Source organism: Trichomycterus rosablanca, chromosome 4, assembly GCF_030014385.1.
Source record: "Trichomycterus rosablanca isolate fTriRos1 chromosome 4, fTriRos1.hap1, whole genome shotgun sequence".
Taxonomy (NCBI): domain Eukaryota; kingdom Metazoa; phylum Chordata; class Actinopteri; order Siluriformes; family Trichomycteridae; genus Trichomycterus; species Trichomycterus rosablanca.
The window spans coordinates 32,341,492-32,366,535 of NC_085991.1; the positions used below are offsets into that span (position 1 = coordinate 32,341,492).

The following is a 25,044-nucleotide window of genomic DNA, read 5'->3' on the forward strand; positions in this document are numbered from 1 at the left end:
GAGGTAACCACCAAGCAAAAGCAGAAACTAGCCAAGTAGGGGAGTGTGTTAAGTGAAAGCACTTAACACAGTTATCTATGTGTGGTTCCCTGCCAACACAAAAAGGGGGAAAGAGAAAAGAGGAAAAGGTAAAAGGAAAAGATGAAGAACACAGAAGCATCAATCAGCATGAAGATTGGGTGGACTTGATAAGCATCAGCGCCTAGAACAGAGGGAAAAGTGAATTCCAATGTTGCTGGTCACATTTTAGCTAAAATAACAGCACTCCAATGGTCAAAGGTTATCAGGTAAGGTTATCAAGGATGTGACACAATTCAAGCTTCTGTCTTCTTGTAGAAGGTTCAAAGCAGCACTAACACAAACACCCAAAAATGGAAACTGTCAGTCACTGAGTATTGGCAGGGTAGTGCTAGAGAGATGTCAGTCCGATGGGTTATCCATCTTCAGAAATGTGTCTGTCATCTCTACATTCCTAATAAGATAAAGACTCAAAGGAGGCAAGCTAGAACTGCAGCAGTAAGAATGGGCACAACTACTGCAGCCTCAGAATTATTCAACACCTTCATGACAAGCATCTTTAGTACTTTAGTACCAGCTGCAAATGTAATGCATAGCCAGACACCAGCTTCTGGCAGCATTCCTAAGGAATCTCAGACCACTTCTCCTGGGTAATGGCCTCTAGTTCACAGTAAACGACCTTCAAATCACAACAAAAACTTTCTATGGCGTTCAAGTCATGTCCAAACTTTGAGTTTTTGGGTCAGTAGAGCCACAACACCTCTGAATCATCATTCTAACTCCACCCCTTTTCACAAGTGGTACCATGGTAGCCAAATAAAGCGCTTTTTTGGCATCTAAACCCAGAAGTATAATTCACCATGAGAGATTTCTAAGTAGTTCTAACAACTAGTACAAAGTGTGCACACTATTTTGTAAGTTAGTTTGCTCCCATGTTTTCAGGTCACAATAACTTAACTCACACCTGACAGTGTCAGTCCTAGCAGAGCAAATACTGACAACACCTATTTTTTGGAAATACTCTGGGATTACTACAAAAGTTCATATGAAGATTGCTTGGTTTCATTTTTATTCACCTGTTAGCAATGGGGATTCCCAAAATGGCCAAAGACCATTCTATCATCAATAGAAAATGTAACATACAGAACACGATTGAACAAACTAGAGAATATGAAGGATTCCTCCACGTTACCTGTCAGCACCAAAGAACAATGCAGAGGTAAAACATAGAACAATCTACATAAAGAAGACTGCATTATACAGTGATTCAGCAAATTTTTTTTTAAATACATATTTTTTCTTTATGCATTTTCTCCCCTTTTTCTCCCTTTATAGCGCGTCCAATTGCATCATGCTTCCTCTCCACCAAATGCCGATCCCTGCTCTGATTGAGAAGAACGAAGCTAACCCACGCCCCCTCCGACACGTGGGCAGCATGCCGTATGGATCTTATCACCTGCACTTTGACGAGTGCAGTGCAGCCTAGCGTTGTGTACGGAAAGACACACCCTAAGAGCACTCTTTTCTCATCTCTGTGCAGGCGCCACCAATCAGCCAGCAGAGGTTGAAATTGCACCAGTCATGAGAGAGAGACCCCATCTGGCTTAGTCCCACCCATCTGAACAATAAGCCAATCGTTGTTCATGTGGCTGCTCAGCCTCAGTCGGCAGGCAGAGCTGAGATTCGATATGATGTATTCGAGATCCCAGACTCAGCGAATTTAATTATAAAAAACTGCGACACAATAGCAGGGATACTAAGCATTTCAGTACAGAAGGAAATCTGACCAATATTACTGTGGCTAAGCACTAGTCTTGACATCCTTAGCCGGGTTATTCATTAAGGAAAATTACTCTAAAATCAGCGAATGAATTAATCAGACCTAGACAGAAAGCCCACAGGGCCAAGAATCCTTCTTCACAGAGGCATTTGAAACAACGAATCTTTTAAAACAAAAGAAATGATCACGAACCATTTAGACAAGAAGAGAGTATTTAATTTGTCACCTGCACCAGTTGAAGTGAGCACAAAAAGCAGGTGGTTTATGCTAAGAGACTGCTATACAATTGCTAACTTTGCTGTCTGGTTGAGGCTCCTGCACTAATGGTGATGTATTTGCAGTTTGTAGCGTGTCTTTCTAGTGTTTAAAGTACTGGACTACCAATAAAAAGGTTCCTGGTTCAAACCCCACCACCTAGTTGTGACTGTTGGACCCCTGAGCAAGGCATTAAATCTCAATTGCTTGCACTGCAATTGGTCACAATTGTAAAGTTGCTTTGGATAAAGGTGACTGCTTTTTCTTTTTGTTTTAGGCAAGTGGTGCCTCTGCAATGAACCTCTACTTGGGTAACCCCTGTGTTATCAGGTCTTCTTGCTAGCAGGCTACAACAGGCGCAAGTGAAAACAGAAGTCTTTCTGGGGCCACACTGTCTGACAAGCTACAGCCTCAGTCTGGGGAAGAATCAGCCCCAAACACACTTTCCTGTGCTTTCCCCGACAAGCCACAGTTATCAGCATGGCAAAGATAATTTCATTAAATAAATAAATACCATTAAAAAAAAAGCCAGTCCCACAGCCACAGAGACAGACTAACACAAGAAATTATACAGCCTTATATTACACATAATGGCCAGCAGCAGAAATAAAGCAGTGCATAAGAAACAGTCACTTAATAGAAATTATTTAAAAGCACGCTATTCAACCACGACTTTAAAATCATCCATACTTTTTTCTTCACCACATTGTTTATTAGAACTCTTACTAGAGAACTGCAACCAACGGATCAACCAGACAAACCTAAATAAATCCTAAAGTTTTAAATCAAGCTTTCATTTTACACACAGATCAGACACAAACATGAAACAGGTAAACGTGACCTAATGCAACAAATAAGAGCAATTAGACATTATTTATGATCATTATGATCAATGGGCCTCTTACTGTTCTGATAAAAGCTTCAGGCTTACTACTTAAATGTAGTCTCAGGTAAGACTAAAAAAGCATGTCTCACATTCAAGTTCTATTGCATTATTTTCTTTGCCTTCTGTTCCATCTTGAACTCACCCTTTCCTATTTAAATACAAGAGAGACTGGTGGACTCCGCAACTCCAGAAAACATGTACAAGTTTTGTTCTGTTCTCCATATAAGCTTGTTGATGCCAGTACTTCACACCTTGCTCCAAACATGATCCCAGGGATGATTTCAGTACAGTTAATCCTAACATTCTTCTTTTACACCTACAACCCCCTCAGGTGATTCTCATCAGTAAAATACCTGCTTCCGCTCAACAACACTGACAACAGCTTCATTGAACTACCAACAATGACATGCATTCCCAGTGCCACTAAGTATTTCCTAAGGCTCTGTTCTCAGCCTCTGTTTTTTTTCTTGAAGCCTAAGTTGCTTTAATTTTACTATTCAAAAAATTCTGTGTTCAGAATTCAGACACCATGCTAGATATTTCAGCAGTCTTCAGCAGTTATACTGGACTTTCACTTACACAAAGCTATGTTCATTTAAAAAAATTTCATCATTTACCTTGTCTAGCTGCTGTATATAAATACATCTATTCAATCCCATGCTATATAATTATTATAAAAAATGATCAAATACTGTACAAAAACTGTGCCTGTTTTACACTGGATGACAGCACAAACAGAATGGTAATCTACTATACAAACTGATTATTATTTGACAGATAGATGACTGGATGAATGGATGGACAGACAAATGGGAGAGAGAGATAAAGAGATGGATAGATGACTGAATGGATGGATGGATGGACAGAAGGATGGAAAGAGAGAGAGATGGATAGATGTCTGGATGGACAGAAGGATGGAAAGAGAGAGAGATGGATAGATGTCTGGATGGATGGATGGATGGACAGAAGGATGGAAAGAGAGAGAGATGGATAGACGTCTGGATGGATGGATGGATGGACAGAAGGATGGAGAGAGAGAGATGGATAGATGTCTGGATGAATGGATGGATGGATGGACAGAAGGATGGAAAGAGAGAGAGATGGATAGATGTCTGGATGAATGGATGGACAGAAGGATGGAGAGAGAGAAATGGATAGATGTCTGGATGAATGGCTGGATGGACAGAAGGATGGAGAGAGAGAGATGGATAGATGTCTGGATGGATGTCTGGACAGAAGGATGGAAAGAGAGAGAGATGGATAGATGTCTGGATGGATGGATGGATGGATGGACAGAAGGATGGAAAGAGAGAGAGATGGATAGATGTCTGGATGGACAGAAGGATGGAAAGAGAGAGAGATGGAGAGATGTCTGGATGTATGGATGGATGGACAGAAGGATGGAAAGAGAGAGAGATGGATAGATGTCTGAATGGATGGATGGATGGATGGATGGACAGAAGGATGGAAAGAGAGAGAGATGGATAGATGTCTGGATGGATGGACAGAAGGATGGAAAGAGAGAGAGATGGATAGATGTCTGGATGAATGGATGGATGGACAGAAGGATGGAAAGAGAGAGAGATGGATAGATGTCTGGATGGATGGATGGATGGACAGAAGGATGGAAAGAGAGAGAGATGGATAGATGTCTGGATGGATGGACAGAAGGATGGAAAGAGAGAGAGCTGGATAGATGTCTGGATGGATGGACAGAAGGATGGAAAGAGAGAGAGATGGATAGATGTCTGGATGGATGGACAGAAGGATGGAAAGAGAGAGAGATGGATAGATGTCTGGATGGATGGATGGACAGAAGGATGGAAAGAGAGAGAGATGGATAGATGTCTGGATGAATGGATGGACAGAAGGATGGAGAGAGAGAGATGGATAGATGTCTGGATGGATGGACAGAAGGATGGAGAGAGAGAGATGGATAGATGTCTGGATGGATGGATGGACAGAAGGATGGAAAGAGAGAGAGATGGATAGACGTCTGGATGAATGGATGGATGGACAGAAGGATGGAAAGAGAGAGAGAGATGGATAGATGTCTGGATGGATGGACAGAAGGATGGAAAGAGAGAGAGATGGATAGATGTCTGGATGAATGGATGGATGGACAGAAGGATGGAAAGAGAGAGAGATGGATAGATGTCTGGATGGATGGACAGAAGGATGGAAAGAGAGAGAGATGGATAGATGTCTGGATGGATGGATGGACAGACAGAAGGCTAGAGAGAGAGAAATAGAGAGAAAGATGGATAAATTACTGGATGAATGGACAGATAGACAGAAGGATGAAGAGAGAGAGAAAGAGACAGAGAGAGTAAGAGAGAGATAGATAGATGACTGGATGGATGAATGGATGGATGGATGAATGGATAGATAGATGACTGGATGGATGAATAGATGAATGAGCAGACGGACAGAGGGATGAAAAAAGATCAAGTGAGAGAGAGATGGATAGATGACTAGATGGATGGATGGATGGATGGATAGATGACTGGATGGATGGATAGATGACTAGATGGATGGATAGATGGATGGATGGATAGATGGATGGATGGATAGATGGATGGATGACTAGATGGATGGATAGATGACTAGATGGATGGATGGATGGATGGATAGATAGATGACTGGATGGATGGATGGATGGATAGATAGATGACTGGATGGATGGATAGATGACTAGATGGATGGATGGATGGATAGATAGATAGATGACTGGATGGATGGATAGATGACTAGATGGATGGATGGATGGATGGATAGATAGATGACTGGATGGATGGATGGATGGATAGATAGATGACTGGATGGATGGATAGATGACTAGATGGATGGATGGATGGATGGATAGATAGATGACTGGATGGATGGATGGATGGATAGATAGATGACTGGATGGATAGATAGATGACTGGATGGATGGATAGATGACTAGATGGATGGATGGATGGATGGATAGATAGATGACTGGATGGATGGATGGATGGATGGATAGATAGATGACTGGATGGATGGATAGATGACTAGATGGATGGATGGATGGATAGATAGATAGATGACTGGATGGATGGATAGATGACTAGATGGATGGATGGATGGATGGATGGATAGATGACTAGATGGATGGATGGATAGATGACTAGATGGATGGATGGATGGATGGATAGATGACTAGATGGATGGATGGATGGATAGATGGATGGATGGATGGATAGATGGATGGATGGATAGATGGATGGATAGATGACTAGATGGATGGATGGATAGATGACTAGATGGATGGAGGATGGCTGGATAGATGACTGGATGGATAAATGGACAGACAGACAGACAGACAGAAAGCTAGAGAAAGAGAAAGAGAAAGACAAAGAGAAAGACAAAGAGAGAGAGAGAGAGAGAACGAGAGATAAATAGATGACTGGATGGATAGAAAGATGGATGGACAGACAGTCAGAAAGCTAGAGAGAGAAAAAAAGAGAAAGAGAAGGAGAGAGAGAGATGGATAGATGACCGGATTAATGAATGGATGGATTGATGGATGGATGGATGGATGGATGACCAGACAGACAGATGGAGAGAGAGAAGAGGGAGAAAGAAGATATTTATATAACAACTTTTACACTGCATAAAAATAACATAGGCAGAAACAACAAAGTCAACAACGTGACACAACAGTACTGCAGATGCTCCACCACAACCACAGGAGGAAAATCAAGGTAATGGTTTTCAGGGTTGCTTGTGATACACTTGTCTGCTGCTGTTGGGTTTGTTTTGACACTTGTTTAGCAGACTTGCAGACAGTAATTCATAGATGTTTGACAGAGAGTGCATGAACTAGCTTGGGGGAAAACACGGCCTCCCATTGACCTTCCTGTCCATTGAAACAAGGCAGAGTTATCACTGAGGCAAAGAGTGAAAGTGCAGTATGAGTAAATACAGAGAAAATCCAAAGCAACATTCATTTCAATCCATTCATGTAAAAAAGTGACTGTGAGAGTAACTGCTCATTAGTGAACTGTAACAAAGCTGTAGAGTACTTAGCCATAGCAGAGGCGTCAGACGTGGGAAGAATGCTGCACTGCTAAACTCTTATTTTTGGGATGATTTTAACACAAGTTTTGAGGAATTGCTGGCAATTAATAATAGTTTGACATTGGGGAGTATGAATTAACTTAGGGAAGACGTGGCCTCCACCTCACCTTCCTGTCCATTGAGACAAGGCAGAGTTATCACCGGGGCAAGAGTGCACTGGAACGGTCAGAGCTGTGTGGTCACGAACACCCAAAGCGAGAGAAAAGCCAAACACTTAGGACAATAGAAATGAGTTTGTCAAGATCAATGTTATCATTTTTAGTGAGAATTTTTATTTAGTTTGTGTTTCTTTTTTTAGCACTAATTTACACTTTATAGCCAAAATTATGTGAACCGTAAGTCCACAATCCTCTTTCATGTTTTATATAAGCAGGTTTATAAATAGCAAATCATTTATTTGCAATTTTTCTTTCAGTATGTATTTTTTTAATCATTTATATATATTTATTTAAAGGCAAAAAGTTACCCACCAACAACTTGCCCTGTTTGAAAAAGCACCACCTTAGTTACTCAACCAACCAATTAAACAAATGCAATTGATAACTGGGTTTAAGACTAGACACGATGATGACTGATTACTGGCAGCCCTGATTGGAAAAAGCACCACCTTAATTAACCAACCAATTAAAAAAATGCAATTGATAATTGGGTTTAAGACTAGACACATCCAGGCTTGATTACTGGCAGTCCTGTTTGGAAAAAGCACCACCTTAGTTACTCAACCAACCAATTAAACAAATGCAATTGATAATTGGGTTTAAGACTAGACACATCCAGGCTTAATTACTGGCAGCCCTGTTTGAAAAAGCACCACCTTAGTTAAATACCAACTAAGCAAATGCAACTGATAACTGGGTTTAAGACTAGACACATCCAGGCTTGATTATTGGCAGCCCTTTGAAATGTACACAACACTATTTATTTATTAGGATTTTAAAATCATGTTTTACACTCTTGGTTACATTCATGGCAGAAATGGTAGTTACTCATTACACAAGATTTATCAGTTCACAAGTTCAATGTCAAACACAGTCATAGACAATTTTGTATCTCCAATTAACCTGACTGCACGTTTTTGGACTGTGGGAGGAAATCGGCGCTCCTGGAGGAAACCCACGCAGACACAGGGAGAACATGCAAGCTCCACACAGAAAGGACCCGGACCGCCTCACCTGAGGAGTGAACCCGGGACCTTCTTGCTGCGAGGCGACATTGCTACCCACTTAGCCACCGTGCCACCCTTTTAACAATGTAGAGAAGGCTAAAAGGTTATAAACATAAGTACACTACGCCATAAGCAAAAATATAGTCTGAAAGAAGGAATTGCACTTTTTAAATATTTATCAGACCATTTAACATTAGGAACATAAACAAACCACAGTAAGAGTCATTTTCTTTAAACACTGCATTTTAGCATTAAATTATTTTTCTTATAATCTTTCAAATTTGTCTGTAATCTGCTGCTAAACAACTTTGCATTTTTGTGCATGAGTATGTGAATGATGCCAAATCTGACATTCTGTGTCAACTGGAATATGAAAAATAAAAAAATAAAAAAAGCTGTTTCTAATAACAAAAACATCAAAAATTGATCTAAACGCTGACATGTATTACACCTACCAAAAGGCTGTGCAAAAACATTCTCAAAATTCACAATAAACATTGTGCACATAAGAGGAAAAATATCAGATTAGACATGGTTAGAGGTATAATCAGATAGTACAGACCTTTGTAATAAGCCAGTGCAACACCCACTTTCTCGATATGAACTCTCACTGTTATGCCAAAGTTCACAGAAAGGTTACTTACCAAATTCTTACAGTCACCACAGCAGATTTAATGATAAACAAATAAAACGATTCCGGCAAAAGAACATGTGAGAGAAAAAAGGAGACTGAGAAAGACACACCTATGTAACACAATACAGTCAAGTCAGTGCTCGTTCTTCCATTGAATTACACCAAAAAACTTTTTACAGGTCTGAGTAGCAATGTAATTAGCATTTGGAAATGACCTCCAACACATCACACTTTCCTGTAACAGGGTAATGAGGGTTGAAACCCAGGTCATAAGTGGGAAAACAAATAAAACTCTTTCCATCTACATTCAGATGCAGAACATGTTTTCAAAAGAAGAAACGGGTGTAAAAGAGCAACAAAAAAACTAGAAAAGAACAGACAAGGAGGAAAACATTAGTATTATACAGAACTTCTGAAGGGATAAAAGCATATGCATCTAATAATGAAATTACATAACATTCAGAAACAGCTCAAAGAAAAAAACGAATGAAAAAGGATATCCTCTGTCCATCATTAACCCAAGATTTCTCATCAAAACAGAGGCTGCTGTTTCGGTCTCATTACATTTGGACTAATCTAAGGAGTTGGACAATTTATCATGGATGTAGATGTGATTAAAGCCACAATTTGAGAGTGGAGATCCACAAACAGCTTCTTGTAGATCATGGCTTGGTTGTTGTCCTGACAATTCAGTGTAAATTGTGAAGCCCATATAAACCCAGGTGTGTATCTTCCCAAAGTATGTCCAATCAATTCAAATTGCAACAGGTGGATTCTGGTGAGTTCTATAAGCCATAACATTACAACCACCTCCCTGTTTCTTCACACACTGCCCATTTAATCAGCTCCACTTACAATATAGAAGCACTTTGTAGTTCTACAATTACTGACTGTAGTCCATCTGTTTCTCTACATACTTTTTAAACCTGCTTTCACCCTGTTCTTCAATGGTCAGAGTAGGTATTTTTTAGGTGGTGGATCATTCTCAGCACTGCAGTGCCATAGTGATGGTGTGTTGGTGTGAGTTGTGCTGGTATGAGTGGATCAGACACAGCAGAGCTGGTGAAGTTTTTAAATACCGTGTCCACTCACTGTCCACTCTATTAGACACTCCTACCTAGTTGGTCCACCTTGCAGATGTAAAGTCAGAGACGATCGCTCATCTATTGCTGCTATTTGAGTTGGTCATCTTCTAGACCTTCATCAGTGGTCACAGGACGCTGCCTACGGGGTGCTGTTGGCTGGAAGTTTTTGGTTGGTGGACTATTCTCAGTCCAGCAGTGACAGTGAGGTGTTTAAAAACTCCATCAGCATTGCTGTCTGATCCACCCATACCAGCACAACACACACTAACACACCACCACCATGTCATTATCACTGCAGTGCTGAGAATGACATTGAAGAACAGCATGAAAGGGGGCTAACAAAGCATGCAGAGAAACAGATGGACTACAGTCAGTAACTGTAGAACTTCAAAGTGTTTATATATGGTAAGTGGAGCTGATAAAATCGACAGTGAGTGTAGAAACAAGAAGGTGGTTTTAATGTTATGGCTGATCAGTGAATTTCTATATATGAGACATGCTATAGAGGAGTATCAGCACTCATCTTTGTCAGTCTGTAAATTTGGAAGATAAGATGGTGAAAAAAGCAAATAAATAAATAAAAATTCAACTTCTCTTCTATCCCCTTGTTATCAGGACAGAGCCCAACATGTTGCACTAATCCACCTAGAAGCTGGAGTGTTAGAGAAATGAGATGAGACTGTAGATCCCTTACTGGACAGCAGCCAGGGTTACTGTGGGGTCAGCACTCGATCTCCTCGAGTGTTCTGTACATGTATATGTATTACATACAAAGCGTCACACCGTCACCATACAATCTTCGCTCAACCCTGTCAGTTTTCACAGTGCGGGAGGCAGACAGATAGCACGTCAGACTTATCGCCTGTTGGCTCCAGAGAAACGCAAACAGGGTCGGCCGGAGGCCACTTGATGAGTCCTCCCCCTTTTCCCTCACATTCTCTGCCTGTTCGCTTCAAGACGGAAAGACAGGAAGAAGGCTGGAGAAAGTGATTACACCTGGTCTGGTTCTGCCGGTTAAGTACAGGAAGGTCAGCCAGCGTGCGACGGGGCAGGATGAGTTCACCGCCCCGCGCGTCACACGCTCGTCTTTCTCCTGAGCTGCCTCCTCCCTCCCTTCTTACTTCTTCATTCTATTTGGAGGATTCTCTTTTCCTCTAGCGTGCCAATGTCATTAGTTACGTCAGTCACCTGAACACAGGACTAGTCACTAGGCGTTGAGAGCAAGTTTTCTGTCTTTCTGCATGAATTTGGCCTGAAATGTTATCAGAACTTGATTAGAATTAAAAAGATCCTATATGTTTATAATTATAATACTAAAACCATATAAAAATAAACTCAATTAAACTAATGACATGAACACATTACAGTTTTTACATTTATTTATTGAGCAAAATTATCAAACAATAAACCCCTAGGAGTATGAGTTTATTTAAAGGGGCAATTGAATTCAGTTCAAATTGCTTACATAGAGCATAGCATATGCAATACAGCTCTGCGTAAGGATCAGCCGCTGGTTGATGAAAAGAAGTGGTTGCTACGTGCAATTCCGCAGCCAGAATGTGAGTTTTGCAAGCAGCTGAGGAATTACAATATGAAACTGGATGGAAATGACTAGATTGGGACAAAAATAGGAACAGAAATGGGTACTACTGATCTAAAGGTGCAAGTCTAGGTCCTCTTTACATCCCAAACCCAGTACCAGGTTAATGCCAGAGCTTTGCAGTCACACTCATTTACTGGGTTGCAGTTATTTGTTCATCGGTGCTTCATCTTTCATTGCATGGAAAACTGTCATGTTACTGTAATAAATATAGCCACGTGGGCTCATCAGTACAAAGAAGCATTGTGGCATTGTGAAAGAGTCCGCCACTGCATCAAGAAATGCAAACTGAAACTCAAACTATGCTATCCTGGCTATTTTGCAAAGAGAAAGTAAGTAAAGAGAAAGAAAGTACATAAATTATCTGCAGAACTGCTGCCAAGTTCTCTGGGCCCAAGCTCATCTCAGATGGACCGAAAGTCAGATCAGTCCGAATTTAAGCTTGCGTTTAGAAAAACAGATGTTAAGTTTTCCGTGCTAAAGACAAGAAGACCATCACGACGGTTAACAGCAAAAGGTGCAAAAGCCAACATCTGTCATGGTATATGGGTGCATTAGTGCCCACGGCATGGGTGAATTCATATGTGTGAAGGTACCACTGACACAGAGGAGTATATTGGGATTTAAAAGAAACACATGCTGTCATCAAAGCCACATCTTTTCTTTGGAAAGTCCATGGTTATTTCAGCAAGATAATGCCAGGCCAAAGTCTGCACACACTACAACAGCATGGCTTCTTAAAGGCTTCTTATCATATTTAGTTTGTGTGCTTGACTAGCTTGCCAGCAGTCCAGAGCTGTCTTTTACTCAAAAAGTATAGTGCATCATGAAGAGGAGAATCAGACAACAGCAACCAGAGACTGTTGAGCAGCTGAACTGCAACAATTAGTGACCTCAAATTAAATTCTAAATGTGTTTATACACACATAGTCCAAAAAATGAAACACTTCTAGTCTCTAACTCGACACTTATAATGAGCTAACAGAGTATGTGTTCCTAATAAAGAGGCCAGTAATGTACATAGTGTCCAAAATTCCACTGCTGCACGATATACTCATACCAGTACAATGCACACTGCCATGTTACTATCAGTGCAGTAGGTCCACCATCCAAATAGTATTTGGTCAATGGGGGTCCTGTGGGGGTCCCATTCCATTAATGAATGAGGTTAAGGAGGTCGACAAATTGCACAGAGTAACAAACAGACTACAGTGAGTAAGTGTATACCGATAAAGTTCATTTATATGATAGGTGTAAGCTTGGTCAATAAATGCACAGTGGCTCGGTGGGTAGCACTGTTGCCTTACAGCAAGAAGGTCCTAGGTTCAATTCCCTGATGTAGCAAGCCAGATCCATTCTGTCATGAATGTAACCAAAGTGTAAAACATGACGATAAAATCCTAATAAATAAATCAAGTGTATATGGGTTTATGCAAGGCCTGGGACCCATTTTTCCCAACAGAATTTGTACAAAAGCACAGCTACCCCGCTTAGCTGGGAACGATATGTGGGTGAAAGGCATTGCCCTAGAGCATCATGATGCGGAGAAGAGGACAATGTTCGATACACTACAGTATGCCGAGCTAAACAGAACCAGTTGGGAATTTAGCGTCCGTCTCCACGGCAAGAACACAGACGCACAGTGAAAGTGTCATCCTACCAGGGCTAAAGGGGACTCTGATGCAAAAAGAGACGTCAACCCCCTGCATGGCAGAATCTCTGCTCCCTTAGTGACTCCATACAAACAGGGCAGCTCATCAGTCTGACCCCTGGAGACCTGTGACAGGGCCCTAAACAGGCCTTTCACTGCCACACGCTGGCAGGCCATTGAGAAAGAGCAGTGAGGACAGAGTAAAGCATGACACTCGCTCCGGGCACTATGAGGAAGCAAGACGGTCCGATTAAACTGTGACACCTGTCAGCGGCCTGTTTAGCCGTCTATAGAGAGATGGCTAGAGTCCTTCCTCCGTTTCAACTCTTGACTTACAGGCCTGATTCTTTCCCACAATCCAGAGCGTTCGTTTGCTCATTTCAGGCAAATTAAGAAAACCTGGAGTTCTCAATAAAATCTGCAGCCCATGCAGTCCTAGTTTCTGTTTCTCATCCTTTTACTTTGGGAATCATTTCTGAAGGCACCACACAGAGTTGATGTATGGGAGGTGAGCGTGAAGAGAGTAATGAGAGGAGCACAAGCCAGATGGTTTCCTCCTCTAGCCCCCCCTTCTCTGTACTCAACTTTCCCCTCCTGTCTGTCTGACCCTAGCTACTGAACCCTGTAGTTTAGGGGTTCGCACAGGCTGTGCATGACCCACTTGTGACTTTTATTCCATTAGAAACCCAAACACACACTCCGAATCCAGTCCATCTAACTGACATCACTGAGGTAGAATGTGCTAGAGAGGTGCACGTCCTCCCCCTTCTGCTCGCTTTGTTTATCTTTGCCCCATCTCTTCTCCCGGACTCAAGTCCAAACAGACTTGCTGCTGTATGGAATAGAAGAAAGGTCTCTCTATGTTTCTTATTTACCAAGCATTGAGACGGAGACCTGTCACTTAAATGGCAAGTGTCCATATTCCATGGTCTGGTTTCCCCAAAATCACTGGGCGCAATGCAGTAACAAACCCCAGACCGGACTACAATTCATCACAATGCCTCAGCCACCCAGTCACAGCCAATCATAACTGTATGTGGACACTATGTAGACACTTTGCTCTTAGAAAATCGTTTTGTAAAGCTGTCATAAAAGTCCAAGACCATTCCTTGAGCCAACCCTACAGTTCTTTAGGGAATGAACAGGTGAAAAATCTACTTATTAGCATGTGATGAAGCCATTAGAAGTGCAGATCAGGGTGCTCAAGTGGCGCAGCGGTAAAACACACTAGCACAGTAGAGCTGACATTTCGGAGAGCTGAACTCGTTGGTTCAAAACTCAGCTCATTCATCCGGCTGAGCTGGGTGGCTACATGAACAACGATTGGCTTGTTGTTCATACAGGGTGGGAGCCAGATAGGGACCTCATAACTGGTGCAATTACGACCTCTGCTGGCTGGTTGATGGCGCCTGCACAGAGTTGAGGAATAATGCGTTGATTAGGGTGTGGTTCTGCAGTCGGCTACTGCACATGTAACGGAGGGGGCGTGTGTCAGTGTCGCTCTCCTCAATCGGGACGGGGATCGGCATCAGTAGAGAGGAAGCGTAATGCAATTGAATATGCTAAAAGTTGGGAGAAAATGCATGAACAAATATATTTATTTAAAGAAGTGCACATCAGACCATTGCTGAATCATTTTAAAAGTATGAGGGGTGTTTTCATCCAGCAATAGTGGCTCATCTTTGGAAAAGAGTCTTTGCACCATAGGGTGCACCTGGTCCTGTTTAAGGACCTTTTTGGTTGTTGGCTCTTATACCACCATGCAAAACAATGTATTTATTAGGATTTTAACGTCATGTTTTACACTTTGGTTACATTCATGACAGAAACAGTAATTACTGGTTACACAAGATTCATCAGTTCAAGTCTTTAATATCAAACACAGTCATGGACAATTTTGTGTCTTCAATTCACCTCAATTGCATGTCTTTGGACTGTGGGAGGAAACCGGAGCTCCCGGAGGAAACCTATGCAGACACGGGGAGAACATGCAAACGCTTCACCTGGGAATCGAACCCAGGACCTTCTTGCTGTGAGGCGACAGTGTTACCCACCAAGCCACCATGCCACCCAATGGACTTAATGATTTCCACAAGATGCATCACAGCATCACCATGCTGTACTAAACAGCTGGATGTAAAACTGTTTGTTAAAGGCACCCTCATTCAGATCCTTCAGCACCATCATACAGATGTTAGACATCTGGGGACAGTTAACTGACCATAACACTTTTTCTGTAACTCGGGGCTCTGGTCTACACCATGTTATACATTTAAGCATAATGGCCTTTGATACAAAATACATTTCTAAACAGCAGCCTTGCCATGACCATCAGCGTGGTGAAGCACATACAGTCCACTTCTTGTGTTGTTTTTATTTGTCATTTGTAAAACGTTGTTTATTGCTTTGAAATCTAACATGTCAAAGTGGAAATGGCTGTGTACGATTTCATTTGAAAACATACGCAGGTTACTAGTCAATCACGCTAATATAACTCACATGAGCGGCTGTGTTTGTGATGATTGGTTAATTCTAAGTCGACCTCCTTTTTAAAGTGTGTGGTTTCTGTTCAATTGTCTGCTGAGCACATTTTACAAACAAAGCCCGAACTAAGATGTGAATCAAATATTCCATGAGAACGCTCTAGCATCGATGGACACGTACAAACAACTGAGAAGTTCAGCAGATACTGAGTGGGCATGCAATATGAATCAATACGAGAGTGGAAAAAGTGAATGAGGTAATGACTGGAGGTCACACACTGACAGCTCTAGCTTGTCCGTGCAGACACCACAGACAGTTGCTTCACTGGGAAATGCCTGATGTCAGTTTGAGAAACGGCTGAGATTCCCCCATTTTTTATTTGGAACACGCATTATGGTAGCTTTGTCTTTACAATTAGGTGCAAGAATTCCCCAAGCTCTGTCAGTGTTGATTCTAATGCTTTCATTTTCCTTTAATAGAGTTCAACGCTGGTCGTGAACTTTCGTTCTGATTTAACCAGGGATTCTCAGAAGGGAAATGTTCTGCACAATAGTGAGTCACATTCTGATTCACAAGATTCAGAAGCAGCCAACAACTTATCCCGTTCTTGCTTCCTCGTGTGGCGTGTGTGAACATCTCTACATGCGGCTTTACTGAAGTAAACAGTATTTTTAAAGTTATAGCTGAAACTGGCTCACAGAAAGTGCAGGGTCCTAAGGTACACAAACTTTAAATGGAGGAATCCCATACTATGATAAAACAAATAGCAAATAAGTATATAACATGAACGTATATAACTGGAAGTTCCCATGTAACAAAGTACTACTAACAACACACACACTAATTCACACAGTTGAAATCAGTTTTAATACACACATAAGGGGCATGTATGTCATGGCATCTTGGGTTTTAGTTTGTTTATTGTTTATTAGGATTTTAACGTCATGTTCTACACTTTGGTTACATTCATGACAAAAACGGTACTTACTCATTACACAAGTTTCACACAAGGTTATATCGAACACAGTCATGGACAATTTTGTATCTCCAATTCACCTCACTTGCATGTCTTTGGACTGTTGGAGGAAACTGGAGCTCCTGGAGGAAACCCACGCAGACACAGGGAGGACATGCAAACGGACCGCCCAACCTGGGGATCGAACTCGGGACCTTCTTGCTGTGAGGCGACAGTGCTACCCACTGAGCCACCATGCCGCCCCCTCTTAGGTTTTAGCAACTGTCTTGTTTTTGTTGTGACTTTTAGTCTAACGCAGCTCTGTAAGTAGCACTGTCGCCTCACAGTAAGAGGGTCCTGGGTTCAATTCTCAGGTGGAGCAATCTGGGTCCTTTCTGTGTGGAGTTTGCTTGTTCTCCCAGTGTCTCCATGGCTTTCCTCCAGGAGTGCCGGTTTCCTCCCACAATACAAAGACGTGCAAGTGAGGTGAATTGGAGACACTAAATTGTCCCTGACTGTGTTCGACATTAAATTAGTGTAATGAGTAACTACCAGCCCTGTCATGAATGTAACCAAAGTGTGTAAAACATGACGTTAAAGTCATAATTAATAAATAACTTTGTCTAAAAATCTTTAAAATTTTTACTTTTTAAATGTTTAATGTGGGCATTTTTAGCCCTATAGTTAAGAAATGTACATACATGAACTGGAAATGAATTATTTAGCAAGTGCTTTGATATAATAACTTTGTGCTAACACTTTGTGAGCGATGACAGACTTCTCTGTGCCTATTTAAATATTTATTTATTTATTAGGATTTTAACGTCATGTTTTACACACTTTGGTTACATTCATGACAGAAATGGTAGTTACTCATTACACAAGATTTATCAGCTCACAAGGTTATATCGAACACAGTCATGGACAATTTCGTATCTCCAATTCACCTCTTACACTTGCACGTCTTTGGACTGTGGGACGAAACCAGAGCACCCAGAGGAAACCCACACTGACACGGGGAGAACATGCAAACTCCACACAGAAAGGACCCAGACCACCCCACCTGGGGATTGAACCCAGGACCTTCTTGCTGTGAGGCGACAGTGCTACCCACTTAGCCACCGTGCCGCCCCGCCTTTTTAAATAGGACAAATTCACCTGTACCAGTCCAATAGTATGTGCAACAGTGAATGTCTCACTACCTATCTTCTCTACAGATTAAAAAAAATTATATCTTCCCCTTAGATACCTCAGTTTACCAGTTTAAACAGTTTAAAATCATACCAGATTTGCATTTCAAATTCAGTCCAATCAGCTCTCACCAAACGGACCATTTTCTATCTATGTAACATTACAAATTTGTTCATCTTTGTTCATAAGTCACCAACACTCTGCTCAACCCCCTCTGGAATTAACATAAGCACCAAAACAATGTGTCACGAGCTCCATGGCATGTGTTTACATGGGCAGGTAGCTGCATGTAAGCCTTACATCACCAAGCATCACATAGAATGGTGTAAAGCACACCACCACTGGACTCGGAAACGGTGAAAATCTGTTCTTTGGAGTGACTAATTACGCTTCTTTAAATGGCAGTCTGATGGATAAGTCTGGGTTTGGCACATGCCTAGAGAATGTTACCTGCCTCACTGCATTTGTAGGTGTCCTAGTACATAGTAACCATTCCAATTCATCCCAAAAGGGCTTATTTGGGTTAAGGTAAGGGATCTGTGCAGGCCACTGGGGTTGCTTAATGCCAAACTCCTGAAACCTTGTCTTTGAACAGAAAAAAAAATCTCCCCAAACACCAAACTGCTGCCACAAAGTTGTATGCACATGGGTGAAACATATAAACTCAATAATTCCATAATTAATATAGGCTAGATAACATTTGTGTTACAATTCGGTGTCTAATAAATGTCAGAACATTCAATGACCGTGATTTTAATTGTTTTATAATGTGTACATTTGAATTGAAGTTGATTAGCATTCACTGAAAAAGAGAGACTAACACTGAGGCAGGAGGGAAGAAAGAAAATCTCAGGCAAGACAGTGAGGAAGAAAGTAAAAAGAAGCAGACAGCATAAATGATGGGTTGCGAATCTGACACCAGCAATGGGGAGCAAATAGGACAGACAAAAAAAAAATCATAAGATCTGGTAAGACCATCGAGGTCCTGAGCAAAACCAGTAAGAAAGAGAAAAGCATTTCCATTGGCCGTTCTTAAAGCGTTTAAGGAATTTGTGGATAATGCCTGCGGACAGGCCACAGGAATGTGCGGCAGCCTTCTTGAACCGAATCTTCAACCCCCCCAGTATCCCGGCACTGTGAAAAAAGGCCAAAGTAATTGTGAGGAAAAGATTAAAAAGGTGTACTCAGACCAAGCCTTTAGGGTTTAGATATCTCCCTTCAGTAAACTATACTGAGGCATGGTAAGCCAAAGTCATTATTGGCATTATAAGCTCAAGTCTGGCCAGAATGGTCTGCACTGGTGGGCCACAAGCACAGTGAACTCAATCCCTGCCTTATTAAAAAGCTTTAGCTGCTGCAGATCTTTACAGTTTAGCATTTGTATGAGCAAGAATATCATTATTTTATAGCTCTTTAAGTTGATTCCCAACCAATACAGGGTTACCCTTTTAACCCTCTCACCTAGAAAATAATGTTAAAAAATAATTTCTTTGCATTTCTTAGTTTCTTGGGACTATAACAAACAACAAACAATTAATATTGTATTACTAGTGCACACAGTATTTGTTTAATGAGCCTCTACCAAACAGTTGAGATGATCACAAAAATGATGCAACTTTCATGGATGATATTCAGCTGCTAGCTTTAAGTTGACATATACATTGTTTTCTTAAAACCATCTACCAATATCTTTGAGTTTAACACATGTCAAACAAGGAGTAGGTATGGCCCAAACAAGATTATTTAAATAAAGTTTATTTTACCCAAGTATTTAGGCTTAAAGTGAGCCATTAAAGGGTTAAAAATACTTGCTGAAGCATGGGGCTCTCTTAATACCCAAAGTGTTCACTTTACTGTAGGTTCCAACAGGAACTTGGCCAGGTGTAACATCCAGAACTTGATAAACTTGATAGGGTTGCCCTGCATGTTAATCCCAATCAGCACAGCGCTCTCAAAATACTCCTTTTTTAAGCAATAACACTTAAATCCTCAAGGCATTTTAAAGCCCACTTTACTGCAGGTTGTGCCACCACACACTCCAGACACCACCCACTCAAAAAAGTTGAGAGATCTCAGCCATGAGATCCAGGCCAAGTTGATATACGTCTTGATCAGTGGTGTAAATGCCAGTTGAGACAAGGTTGCTGTTGCGAACAAAACCCTAACCAATAACGCCCCCAAAAAACAACTACCTTCGTTTTGGGCAGTAGCATTTTAAAGTCCTGAAGGAATCGCCCAAAGTCTCCTGCTCAACATTTTCTTTCACTGTAAGTTGCAGGCAGAAGATCCAGGCCAAGTAAAGATAGGCCGTGACCAAGAGTGTGCACACCTAAAAGTAAAGGTTTGCGATGCCTCAGAGTGCAGCAGGCACACACCAGGGCCGACCAGGGGTTCCCACCACCACAAGCCTCCCAAATTCTAAATATAGCTGCAGAGCCCTGAGCAGCAGCCAGCAGCGGTGTTTACACTGCCATCTCTGCTTTCTCACTTACTGTCTGTCAGAAAAGACAGACTTTCTTGATAGTCATCACAGCTGTTTGTTTCTACATCACTTCTGCAGTCAAACTGAGGTAGACCAAGAATGCAGAGAAGGCTTTGAGGTAACACAGTGATTATTCCTATTCATATGTGTCTAGTATACAAAAAATGAGATCTATTCTTCTTTCCATCACTTTGAAGTTCTCCTAGCACTGTAGATGCTTATTTTAAATGGCCCTATCTAATCTCTCCTTTGTCAACTTTCTTTGGTCCCACCAAAATAGATTCTTGGATCATGTGGCTTGGTTTGGATGCCACACTATTTACATATTATTGTCTTTTCAGATGAAGGAATAAAGCAAAGTTCTAGACTCTCACCAAAACCCTCTGAAAGCTTCCGGACCTTACTGTTGTCTTTCTACAGAAGGATTGACCCACAACCCCATCCCAGGACCTGGGAGTCTAGTATACAAACGGGCCCTTCAGGTTGATTTATCGGCGTATTCAGGGCTAGCCACATTGAGGAATGCCTGGGTCAAATAAGTGGTTCTGACGCATCTGATCTCTATAACAAACCAGAACGGGAGGGGGATTGGGTGTGACCAAAAATAATGTATACACTTGTTTTACCTTACTTTGAAACATTGTCTATAAAACTGATAACCATCTGCTTAAGCATACATATACAGTATTGTACATGATAGTAATCTAATAAGGAATTGCCATTAAATGTTACAAATTCTTTTAAACCTCAAAGCAACACTTGTATGTGCAGAAGTCAGGTTTCAAGGGGGGAAAAACTTAAATGGAAACAAGTGGCACTGCATCATGATGGCAGGCGGGACAAAACAGGATTGTTTTACTGGAAGAAAGAGCTATCTGTCACTGTCTGTCAGCTCATTCATCCAACGCTCCACGAGCATCCAGACCATTCGTCATCCCCTCTGAGCCTCTGACACCCGCTCAGGTTGGACACTCCGGCTACGAGGGAGGGGGTCCCTGAATATGGACCCTCATATCCTTAGTGTTATTCTTTCCCATCGCCTCTAGACCCTTCATTTGCCACCCACCAGCAGAACCCATGCATACACTATAGCTTCTTTACTTTCAGAGAAATGCCTTGTGTAGGGAATGGCGAAGTGTCCTGTGCAGTTTAGTGTTTGGTGAGGCGAACTGGATGAGGAAACCCATAACTGGGCAACTCAGACACACTTGCTGTACACCAACTTAAATGAAACATAAATATGAGTACTGACAAACCCAACGGTGTAACATGTGGCAAAAGCCTTGGGAGCAAAGATATGAATACAGTACATATAGATACCACATTTAGGGCAACTGAAGGAAAGAAACCTTTAAACAAAGGCCTAAGGTGAAGCTTCAGTAGGGTGGAATTGCTGGGCAGGGAAAAAGAATAAGTGAAAGGAGGGGATGCTTAGGGGTAAACAGGAGAAAACAGAATAAAGGGAGAAAAAGAATAAAAGAAAAGAAAAAGGAAAAAAAAACAAAGACCTACTTGTCTCAAGTCGATGAAGGCGAGCAGCAGAGTGTCCCCCTGGAAGCCAGGCACCGGGCCGGCCCTGGCAAACCCTGTGGGAAAGAGAGAAGGATAAAGAGAGCAGGGAATTCGCCATGGAGTCGGAGATTGGCAGACGGATGACAGCCAGGACAAGGGGAGGACAGGGGGAGGTTCAGTAAGGGGGTGGGGGTGCTGGATTGAAGGGGGGGACTTTGATGGTTCTGAGGGTGTTGATGAAGGGGGGTAGTCGGGTGGTTCAGGGCAGCCCCTGCCATAGAATCATGTCCGTGGGTCTGCCACTGGCTTTGTGCTACCCGTCCCAAAAAAAAGTATCATCAAAATCTCATTAATCCTCCCCAGTGTTGAACTGACAAGGTAGAAAGAGGGGTGGGGTATGATTGACAAGGAGGCTGCCTTTACCTCCGCAGCCTAAAACACATGAGACTTTTATTTTTCTGAACATGTGGCAAAGCTCAGGGCAAAGGAGGCAACAAAAACTTGCGAAAAGGCTAGGGGGATTGTCGAAAGGTTCTTGGGGGTTGGATGTGAGGCCACCGGAGCTTTTTCTGGCTTTGGCGGGAAACCCGTAAACAAGCAGCTTTGCTATTTCGAAAAAAGGAACAGTTGACACACAGGGACAAAACAAGCCGGGTCTGTGAGAAATCCCTTTCACCTCGCAACGCTGCAGGCTTTTTTTTTAACCTCTCACGCGGATTACATGCCTGCCATCCTTATTTCTGACCCCTACATTGCAGGTGAGGAACTCTGGGCAAACGGCAGCAAAGTTCTTGTGATGCACGTCTGGTTCAATTAGATCAAATGAACCCGAGTACAAAATACAGTGCTTTTAGAACTGCAATGCAAACTGGGAAGGTAGAGAAACGCAACACTTAGTTAAAGACAAGGCTTCGAGACTCAGATGTAATGTAAAGATTATTAGTAGTAACATCAGTAAGTTTTTTTTTCCCCTTTTCTACAATATTTTAGTCAAAACACTAAAACTATTTGATTTAGATATAGTCGATAACTGATTTATGGGTCAGTGGTAGTGGTGGGGAGAGCTTTGGGCTGTCAATCAGAAAGTTGCTGTTTCGAATACTGGCTCTGCCATGCAGCCACTCTTCGGCCCCTTAACCATCTCAGCTCCAAGGGTTTGGTACAATAATTGACCCTGCATTTACACCTCAGCTTCCAAACAAGCTGAGCTATATGGAAAATAATTAGAATGTACTGTACACTTGTATATAGACCCATTTCCATAATTATTTTTTATAATTATATATTTTAATGAATACATTTTTCAAGACCATAAGGAACTTTGTACAGGCCACTGGAGGTCCCTCACACCAATTGTAAAACTATGTCTTACTTTGTGCACAAAAGCACAGTGATGCTCTATCAGTAGTTGGAAGCAAACAATTCATTTTATACAATTGTTTTTAATAACCATGGCTGCCACACCTGAACTTAATTCAGGCGAATGGGTTGAATGGGTGTTCACATATTTACACATAACCAACACCTATGACCAAATACTCTCAACCTATAACATTCCAGCTTCTATTATGAGTAGAAGTCAGCTGTGCATATTTTTGGGTAATATTTTGGTAATATATGTACAAAAACTACTTTTTATTCAAGTAGGGCCTACAGAAAGTTACTAAAGTTATGCTGGGTGTGCAATTGTCTTAGGTTTATTATTATTACTATTTTAAACATAACGTAGATAGAAAGTTTGATATGTACAGTTATAATACAGCATGCTATTTTGATGTTACAAATAATAATGATACTTTAACATTATACATTGTTTAGGTTTTTATTGTATCGTATATCGCCACTTCTCTAAAGCATGTCGACATATTCGTTTTTTTAAGTCAATTTCTGCCTGGGCATGCTTAGAATCATGGGAAATCAATTAACCGAGCCTGGACTTGATGCTCTCAGGTTTAACAGTTAGAAAGCAGAGACAAGAGATGGACAAAGCTACACAAATTGTCACAGGCTGAAAATGCATTCTCTTTTTCATTTTAGCGGAATTTGACTTGGTGGCTCGATTGGATCGGTCTCTGGCAGACGTGAGACCCCATAGACACCCTAAGTAAGGCCCTACATAATTTACAGCTGTGAAAATCGTATCGTGGACCGTGACATGAGTCGTTTCCTGTGTAATATGCAATTTGTTGTGAAATTCAAAATTGAAGGTTTGTGTTTTGAAATGTAAGACTTCTCATCTGTGTAGCACTTAAGTGCCCCACGTTTACTGGTCATTTTGCACTATGAGGCATCGTAGCAATCCTACGGCAATTCAGTTAGCAATGGGTTAGTCAAAATGTCTAAGTGTAAAGCAGCTAAAACACTACTGGAATAACTGAGTTTGGAAAACTTCCAACCAATTCTGTGGACCAAGAGGGTCGTGTCAAAACGTCACTGGATTTTCTAGGTTAACATTCAACTATTAAGGTAGGCTGAGCTGTGTATAGTAGCTTCCATATATTCTATCATTCAATTTATGAGTGTTATTTAATGATAACCATGAAATGTGGCATTTTTCTGTAAACGTCAGGGAAATCTGTGATTTTTGAAAAACAAGATCCATGAAATTGAGCACATTTTCTGTGAATTTAGTACGGCCCTAGCTAATAAGTAATAGATACATGGAAATTATACTCACTTTCACACTCTTTGACATCCACGTTAAACTGCTGGAGTGCCCCCATGGATACCTGTCTGACATCAGCCTCAAGCAATAGCTGTAGCATGGAAGTGGACAAGTGTTTACAAGCAGACATACATGCTGTCTGAGCCACTTTTCCCTGTACAGAAACACAGAGAGAGACAGACAAAGAGTCAATAAAAAAAAAGAAGCACAAGTACTAGTACATGATGAGATGTAGAAGAATCCAAACAGTAGTGACAGAATAAAATAAGACAGCTCTTTTGTTGGCTGATACTTAATGTGCCAGTGATGCTACAGAGCCGAGCTGATATAAGAGCATATAACACTATTTTGAACTCACAACCTGATACATGAATAAAACAGGCCAACCAAATGATTACAGGCCATGAGAATTTACTGCTCTAACTCGGAGCTCCTGCAAACCCAAAGAGACAGAAAATGAAAGCATTATATCTGAGAGTTAATGATTATTAATATGCTTGATGTTGGGCTAGATTCAATCATACAGCTTACATACAACATACATCCAGCCAAAAGGATAATCTGATAAATAAAT

General features: G+C 41.4%; 1 protein-coding gene across 1 annotated transcript in view; it reads right to left on the reverse strand.

The window, feature by feature from the left end:
• Nucleotides 1-25,044, reverse strand: part of exoc6b (exocyst complex component 6B) — a 174,948-nt gene that overhangs the window by 15,684 nt on the left and 134,220 nt on the right. Inside the window, exons 19-20 of the mRNA XM_062993202.1 lie at nt 24,483-24,624; nt 21,806-21,879 (exon numbers count right to left, since the gene is read on the reverse strand). Of these exons, the coding sequence (XP_062849272.1) occupies nt 21,806-21,879; nt 24,483-24,624 (216 nt within the window). The remainder of the gene's footprint in view (nt 1-21,805; nt 21,880-24,482; nt 24,625-25,044) is intronic.